Genomic DNA, 8,754 nt, shown 5'->3' with positions numbered 1-8,754 from the left:
GACCACTCCTCCTTCCAAAGGAGCCCCTGCACCCCCACCTATAACAACTCCTTCCAAAGGGGCCCCTGCTCCCCCACCTATAACAACTCCTTCCAGGGGGGCCCCTGCTCCCCCACCTATAACAACTCCTTCCAGGGGGGCCCCTGCTCCCCCACCTGTAACAACTGCTTCCAAAGGGGACCCTGCTCCCCCACCTGTAACAACTGCTTCCAAAGGGGACCCTGCTCCCCCACCTATAACAACTGCTTCCAAAGGGGACCCTGTTCCCCCACCTGTGACTCATCCCTCTTCAAAAGGGGCCCCAGCAACACCGTCTCCCAAGGGGGGTCCCACTCCCCTACCTGTAACGACTCCTTCCAAAGGGGCCCCTGCTCCCACACCTGTGACTCCTATCTCTTCAAAAGATGCTCCAACAACACCATCCCCAAAGGGGGACCCCACTCCCCCACCTGTAATGACTCCTTCCAAAGGGCCCCACGTGGTACCATCCCCCAAAGGGACTCCTACTTCCCCACCTGTGACTTATCGCTCTTCAAAAGATGCCCCAACAACACCATCCCCAAAGGGGGGTCCCACTCCCATATCTGTAATGACCTCTTCCAAAGGGGCCCCAGCAGCACCATCCTCCAAAGGCGCCCAAACAACACCATCTCCCAGAGGGGTTCCTACTCCCCCATCTGTGAGTCCTCCTTCTTCCAAAGAGACCTCAGAAACCCCAACCCCTAGAAGTTCCTCTGCTTCCCCAGCTTTAGTCACCTGTCCTTTGGAGGCCATTGCCCCTCAGGAATCTAAAGGACTCCAAATAAAGAAAGGCTGTGCAGCTTTCAAAGAAGTACTTGTTGCCCCATCTCCAGAAAGAGCATCAGTTATCACTGCACCCACTCAGAAAGGTCCATCAGCCAAGAAGGGTTCTGCTCCCTCGCCTTCAGTGTACTCAGATCCCTCAGCTAAGCATGATACTAAAGGACCACTTCCTACAGTGGCTTCAGCCCCTCTGCTGACAGTCTCCACTCAGAAATGCTCTTCTCCAAAGACTCCCAAAACCCACCCTGTTTCTCCCACAAAAAGCAAAGATTCTGTTCATGCCCCTTTGGTACCCTTGGCTGCTCCTCCTGAGTCTGAGACATCTACCCCTCTAGCAGCAGCTGTTTCTGAGAAGGTCCTTCCTAAAACTGGGTTAGCATCTGTCTCTCCAACATCCACCCCATTAGTCTCTCTGCCTTTTGCTCCCTCCCCAGTTCCCCCTCTGCTTCCTAAACAGCCATTTCTGCCGTCCTCACCTGGGCTGGTGCTGGAATCACCCCATAAGCCCCCAGCCCCTGCTGATGAGGATGAGCTGCCGCCTCTGATTCCCCCAGAACCAATCTCTGGGGGAGTGCCTTTCCAGCCAGTTCTCGTCAACATGCCCACCCCCAAATCTGCTGGAATCCCTGCCCCAACCCCCTCTGCCAAGCAGCCCATTCTGAAGAACAACAAGGGTATTTGCCTTGGTTTGCTGTGTGCATGGTGTGTCGTCCACACCCCTCTCGGGGGCTACCCACCAATACTAACCCTAGGGTGCGCCACTTTTTCCAGTGTATCTACATAGAATGTAGAATGATCGTTTTAAATGCAAAAGCTTTAGGAATATGAAACAAAATCTTGGTTTTCATAACTTCAGATAGTTCGATTGTATCTTATCTTGTGTGTCATCATTGTGACTCAGTGGTCACCAGCCAAAACTCTAAGTTTACCATCTTTTTCAACTAAATGATCTGACATTGAAAACCAAGACCTACCAGACCTTTAATTTGCTCTAATCTCTATCACAGCACTAACCTTGTCCCTGGGCCTGGGATTTGCTTTTAAAATATTGAGGAATCTGAATCTACTTGAATTTCTTTTTACTTCTAGACTTAGTAATGACCAGTTGCCCAGGGACCCCCTTTTAAAAATGTAGAGACCTGGTTTTCCTACCCTGAGAATGGTGCAGGTGTATGCTTTTGTTTTCCTCAATAGTCTTTGTTGATGCTTGGTCTTTCAATTGTGGGAAACTTCAAATATCTGAATTATGTTTGGGAGAAATGGGGGAGGTTATAGGAGAGGTTATAGTGGAAAAGTGACTATTAGAGTTATAGATTGGTGGCATTGAAAATCTTCAAGCTATATTATTAGATCAAATTGCTAGAGTGAATGGTTTGGAAATAAAGCTGGCTGTGTGTACACAACTGCTTCTGACCTGCCTCCACAGTATGCTATATTGTTTTCACAAGTGTATCTTGGAGACACCTTATTTGGCAGAACTTTCTTGGGGTGGTTGGGGTATTGCATAAAATTTGGAATTACATGGATCATTACTGTTTTCTTGTGCCAAGTGAAGACTCTGAAGGCAAAGAAGCAATCATGGTATATAAACCGCTCAACTATATCTAGTGATTACCCCTTGTTTTTGGGGCTGGGTCTTTAATGGCTGTGTACACACTAGTTTCTGACTAAGTTGGTGAGTACTAAGCTGGCTTCATACAAGTGAGTTTGTTTACATTAAATTTGTGAGGTCTAAAGTAAGCCAGTGACCTCTAGTCCAGGTAGGCTGTGGTGAGGTTCTTCATCTCTGCAGTTTCTACTATTAATTGGTAAAAGTTACTTTTCTTCTTAGGGTCTGGAACAGAATCTGACAGTGATGAATCAGTACCAGAGCTTGAGGAGCAGGATTCCACACAGGCAACTACACAACAAGCCCAGGTGAATGTTCTTTTACTGATTGGTGTAAGCGCTGTGGTCAAGGAAACATTGGAGAACCAGGATTGATCAGAGAAGCCAACTTGTGTACAAGCAATACCCAGGTTTATGAACAAAATCTGTTCTTTAAGTTTGTTTTTAATTCATATTTGATGGTCAGTCAAAATAGGTGCATACAGTTCTTGCTTAGTATTACTTTGGTGCAAGAGGAAGCTTGATGTATTTTCAGATTTAAAAGCTGCATGTGCAGCAGGTGAAGGTGGCTATGATAAAGAATTTTTTGTGAAGCAACTGGTACACCATGCGATCCTCAACCTATATGACTAAGAGACCAGAAGAACTAGATGATGCCTGGCTACCACCGTCAACCACTCGGAGGGGAATCTATATAGGAGATCCTGGATAGAGTGGGAGAACAATGTGGAACAAAACTCAAAATCATTTTTTAAGAAAAAAAAGGGACCAGGTTTGCTAATCTGATAGAGCCTGATGGAACCCCTGATACTACGGCCCCTAGCTGCTCTTCAGGTCTGGAATTGAACCCACTCTTGTGGCTTCCAGCCAAACAAAAGACAGGTATATGAGCTGAAGATTTACATTAGGTAGATACACTCCTTGGAGAGATCGATCATGGGAAACTAGAAAAGCTGTGTATGCACAGAAAGGAAATAACTTGAGAGTCAGAAGGGCATGTGAGGGAAGGACACAAGGAAGAGGTAACTATGGGGTGCAAGTGGGAGGGGGGCTCTTGCATTGTGGGAAATTATAGTTAATGTCATGAGACTGTGTATGAGCTGCTGTGTGGAAAGTGAATTTGCTCTGTGAACTTTGACCCAAATCACAATTTTAAAAATTTGGTTTTTTTTAATTGTGAGTAGGGGTTGGTTCAGCTATTTCCGAGTGAGAGTAAATTTATGTAACATTAAAGGACACACGTACAAGTTGTCATAAGTTAGACATTTGTAACCTACGGGACTGCCTGTGTTGGAACTGTGAACTTTAATAAAGAAAAGCACATGAAGGTGGTAGTATCCAGCTGTTAGGTTCCACTTATACTCATAGCTGTTTTATCTCCTCAGCTGGCGGCAGCAGCTGAAATCGATGAAGAACCAGTTAGTAAAGCAAAACAGAGTCGGAGTGAAAAGAAGGCACGGAAGGTAAGATTTTTGTGCCTAAAAAAGGATTTTAAGTTTTGATGAAGGAATTTTTAGAGAGTGGAACACCTTCAGTGGAACTCTTGGTACTGGTAGAATCATGATTAAAGTACTACTCACTGCCGCCGAGCCGAACCCAACTCATAGCAATCCCTCCTTGGGTTTCCAAGGTGGTGTCACTACAGAAGTAGATTGCTCAACCTTCCTTTCAAGGAGTAGCTGGTGGGTTTGAACCGCCAGCCTTCTGGTAGGCAGTCAAATGCCTTAGGCACTATGCTACCAGAGACTCCTGATTAGAAGTTGAAAACCTGGTACTCCTTTCTTATTAGGCTATGTCCAAACTGGGTCTTCGACAAGTCACAGGAGTTACTAGAGTCACTATTCGGAAATCTAAGAATATCCTGTTTGTCATCACAAAGCCAGATGTCTACAAGAGCCCAGCTTCAGATACCTACATAGTTTTTGGGGAAGCCAAGGTAAGTAGAGTTGTCTTGGAAGTTGTTCTAAACCGTGGTTTCTCAGCCTTAGCACTATTGACATTTTGGGCCAATAGTTTTTGTTGTGGGGGGTTATGGATGTTATAGGGTGTTTAGCAAATCACACTTCCCAGTTGTTGTATCTCTAAAGATTGCCAAATGTCCCCTGAGGGACAAAAATCACTTTTTATACAGTGGTATACAATGAATGACAACAAGCAGTCACAACTATATAGTAGGTTCCTTGAGGTGGGTTGAAAGTGAAAGTATAGAAAAAAATATTTACTGTAGCCTAATCTCACGTGAAATCTGTATTCTGTGTCCCATAGATTGAGGATTTATCTCAGCAAGCACAGCTCGCAGCTGCTGAGAAATTTAAAGTTCAAGGCGAAGCAGTGTCAAACATTCAAGAAAACACACAAACTCCAACTGTACAGGAGGAGAGTGAAGAGGAAGAGGTATACCACAAAATGTTATTGTACTTTAATCCTCTCTGTATAGCAATATATTTTTGTTCATGGGAAGATTCATATATTGTTTTAGGCTCTCAAACCCATTGATTTAACTGGTTTTGAGTTACAGAACTAGATTTATGAAGTCCTCACCCCAAAGAACTACTGAGGTCATTCTTGCCTCTTAGTTTATTGAGGTTTTTTCTTCTCCTTTCTTAGGTTGATGAAACAGGCGTGGAAGTTAAGGACATAGAATTGGTCATGTCACAAGCAAATGTTTCAAGAGCAAAGGCAGTCCGAGCCCTGAAGAACAACAGTAATGATATTGTAAATGCTATTATGGTAAGCATACAGGCCTTTATTTCTTGATTCCCTCTGTCTTGACTGATTCTGATTAGCTTTTAAGAATCTGATAACAGTGTTGAAGTGAACACTAAATAGCCCTCATGGTAGTATCTTGACCATGAATAGTGTCTTTGATATAAAAGGATACTAGCCTTCTTTATTTTCACTGCTTAATACCACCCATTTCTGAAGTCTTGTTCCAAAACCTGTTCAGAGTAGCCTTGGATTTTAGTGACATGAAATCTCCCAGTTTGCTTCTTGCTCTGATTATCTCTTTTTTTCTCTTACAGGAATTAACAATGTAACCATCCGAAAACAAGGACCTTTTTTTGGTGTTTCAAAAGAGTAACTAACTGCAGTTTGGTTTGAAATTTGTACTGTTTCTATCATTAATAAAGTTATGGCTTCTTGTTGGATGAACCCCAGTAGGTGCTTGGTCTCTTTGCCACAAAGAATATGAAGGCTCTAGAGATGAGAACACAGATGTATTACCCTTAAAACCTCAACCGTTTTTGTCCCTTGTAACAAATTATTGTTCTAAGCAATCTGTTAGGCCTTTGTCTTCTAAAACTTGACTGTAACGTTACTCATTTCCAGTTTTTGCCTCAGATGTTAACCGATAGCAAATGGGTTTTTTTTATCTAATAGTCAACCCCTCCTCAGAACTGCATTCTTTCTGAATACATATTGGGGCTCATCCAACCTTTGAGAAGCACTTCACATTTGTTACATCTTGACATATGAGGTGTGGTACAGTTCTGATAGATAGTGGATGTACCAAGACCACACTTAGTAGAAGATTGAAAATCTTCATGAAGGGGAGGATTTTGGTTCTATGTACGGTACAGATGCTCTGCTCTTGGCTGTGCACTGTACAGACATAGTGCAGAATGTAAAGCTATTGAGAAATCAGCCAAGTCAGGAAAAACTTGTTGAATGATGACTATCTGACAAGCATAGTAAAGAATGTAAAGTGAGATAAGATTCCTGTCCTAAACACATGGTGGCTTTGTTTTGTAGCCTACAAGAAGAGTAAAGTACTGAGTTTTGAGTAGTCAAGAGAATAGTTTTCAAGAAGCAGAGGACCTAAAAGATGAGTAAAATAGGATTATGTTGTGAAAGGCTTTTGGAACTGAGCTAATTTTAGATTTATTTTATTATTGAATTCATCTTCTCAATCCATATAAAGGAGCAGAGTAGGAATTATTTTAGTAGATGTAAGTGAAAGCTGAGGACCAAAGACTTCCTTAAGGACAGCCACCCAAAAGTAGGGCCTTTTAAGTCATTTGATGAATAGTCTGAAGACTAAAGCCTCTGCCTGTCAAATCTGAGTGAAACCAGTTATTTTAGGAAGAAGTTTAGAGATAGAGCATGCTGATTGCTAATTTCTTCACTCTTCTGATTCTAAACAGAGCTAACAGACTTTACCAGTTCTTAGTAATTTTTCAGAGTTCAGGCATATGTTTTCTAAGATTTGTTTTATTGTACTTCACAGATAACCATGATTTTTACAAATTGAAGGTTTATAGCAACCCTGTGTAAAGCAACTCTATTGGTACCCTTTTTCTAACAGCATGTGCTCACTTTGTGTCTCTGTCTCACATCTTAGTAATTCTCAAAATACTTCAAACTTTTTCATAATGTTATTGCACACTTAATAATAGACTACAGTGTATTCATAATTTTTATATGCACTGGGAAACCAAAACATTCATATGGCTATTGTAACAGTTGTTTATTGCTTTATCACAGTGGTCTGGAACCAAACCCACAGTATCTCTGAGGTATGCCCATATTGTTAGTGCTCATCCTTCATCAGTGCTGAAGTTTCCTTCCTACCTCAAGTAAGGAGATTGTTAAATCATTTCCCCTTTTATTCTGCCATTCCTTATTCAACCTTTTTTTTTTCTTTACCTCATTTGAAATACACTGCTAATTGTCCTCTCTCGCCAGTATGATTAATTAGGGAATGTATAGTTCAAACAAACTTTCTGAAGAATGACTCCTTCCTGGTTAATCCCAAATGATAAAGCGGGTTATGGTCAAGTACTTAACTAGACTATTAACAATGACTTTTTTTCACTTTATTTTGTTGAAAATATACTCAGCAAAACATACACTAATTTGACAGTTTCTGTTTGTACAATTTAGTGACATTGATTATATTCTTCAAATAATGCAACCATTCTCACCTTTTCTGAGTTGTTCCTTCCTCATTAACATAAACTCACTGCCCCCTAAAGTTCTTAGCTAATCTTTTGAATTGCTTGCTGTTGTCAGTTTGGTCCTATATAGGTAGTTCTTGAAAGCACATGATGCTCCAGGCAAACCGTTTTTCACTAAGCAAGCTAAACTACCATTTGGCTTGAAAACCATGTCAGGGATATTTTTGGTTTAAGGTTTAAAGGTTACCTCAGGGCAGTAGTCTCATGGGTTCATCCATCCTCTGTAGTTCCAGAAAATCTAGAGTCCATGAGAATTTGAAATTCTATTCTACATTTTACTCTTTTGATGAAGATTCTTCTGTGGAATCTTTGATTAAAAAGTTCACATAATGATAACTGAGTACCATCCAGTTCTTTTGGTCTGCTGGCAAAGGAGGCAGTTCATGGAGGCATTTCACTGCACATTTCCATATCTTCCTAATCCTGACTCCTTCCCCTGTTCCAAGTGAATAGAGATTGTTTGTGACTTAACAATGACATTAAATCATGTAACATCTCTGACCTCATCTATACAAACAGACCTAATGCTTCAAACACACAGTTGCTAGTGAGCATTTACTCAGAAAGTGAAATTGTTGGCACAGATTTATACACTAAATAACCCTGGTTTCTAAAGAAAAAAACCATGTGGGCCAGTTTAGTAGACTACAGTGTCTTTACCACCATGTTTCTACCACTTGTTTTAAAAATGGATTTATTTATTGAGAAGTTCTTCAAACATTCCAGGTAAAAGGACTGTGTATACCTACCACCCATCTTTTAAGAAAGAAAAGAAACATTATAGGTACATTTGAGCCCTTGTAGACCCTTAAGCTGCAGGGATCCAGATGAGGAGAGAGAACCCAGGCACGCCCAAAGTAGCAGGACGGTAGAGCGGGAGAAAGGGGATTAAAAGGCCCAGGAATCCTTACAGAGGAGGAGTCAGCCATAGGGACCCAGGTAAGGGTGGTAAGAGAGGTTTCCAACAGGGAGACAAACTTGTCTGTCAGTATGTCCTACTGTACTGACATGTTGATGTGAGCTTTGAGGCTGACCCACTGATGTTTCAAACCCAGTGGGATGTACATGGTGCACAGGTATCAGCCCAGCTTACAGACTGAGAGACAGGAAGAAGGAAGAGGCCGTCCATTTCTCAAATAATTGGCCAGGGAAAACCTTATGAACAGCAAACTGTTTGATACATTACCATACAACTTTATGAATAGTCTGGTTAGGTTAGAAGACTCAAAATAGGACTGGGAAAGAGCTGCTGCATCTGAGTAAACCCAGCCTTAGTCCTATGGATAAGGGAGAGCTTTTGAGACCTCCATTTGCTGATGTGGCACCACTCAAATTGAAGAGAAACAGCTGCAGACATCCATTAATCATCGGAACATGGAATGTA

General features: G+C 41.9%; 1 protein-coding gene across 1 annotated transcript in view; it reads left to right on the top strand.

The window, feature by feature from the left end:
• Nucleotides 1-5,169, top strand: part of NACA (nascent polypeptide associated complex subunit alpha) — an 11,085-nt gene extending 5,916 nt beyond the window's left edge. The window contains exons 2-6 of the mRNA XM_007955150.2: nt 2,636-2,721; nt 3,798-3,875; nt 4,202-4,348; nt 4,678-4,806; nt 5,020-5,169. Of these exons, the coding sequence (XP_007953341.2) occupies nt 2,636-2,721; nt 3,798-3,875; nt 4,202-4,348; nt 4,678-4,806; nt 5,020-5,169 (590 nt within the window). The remainder of the gene's footprint in view (nt 1-2,635; nt 2,722-3,797; nt 3,876-4,201; nt 4,349-4,677; nt 4,807-5,019) is intronic.
• The last annotated feature ends 3,585 nt before the right edge of the window (nt 5,170-8,754 follow it).

The sequence above is a fragment of the Orycteropus afer genome, unplaced genomic scaffold, assembly GCF_000298275.1.
Source record: "Orycteropus afer afer isolate SDZICR_OR568_19922 unplaced genomic scaffold, OryAfe1.0 scaffold00490, whole genome shotgun sequence".
NCBI lineage: Eukaryota > Metazoa > Chordata > Mammalia > Tubulidentata > Orycteropodidae > Orycteropus > Orycteropus afer.
The sequence above is the reverse complement of the archived record's forward strand: the minus strand, read 5'-3'. Positions and strand labels throughout refer to the sequence as shown.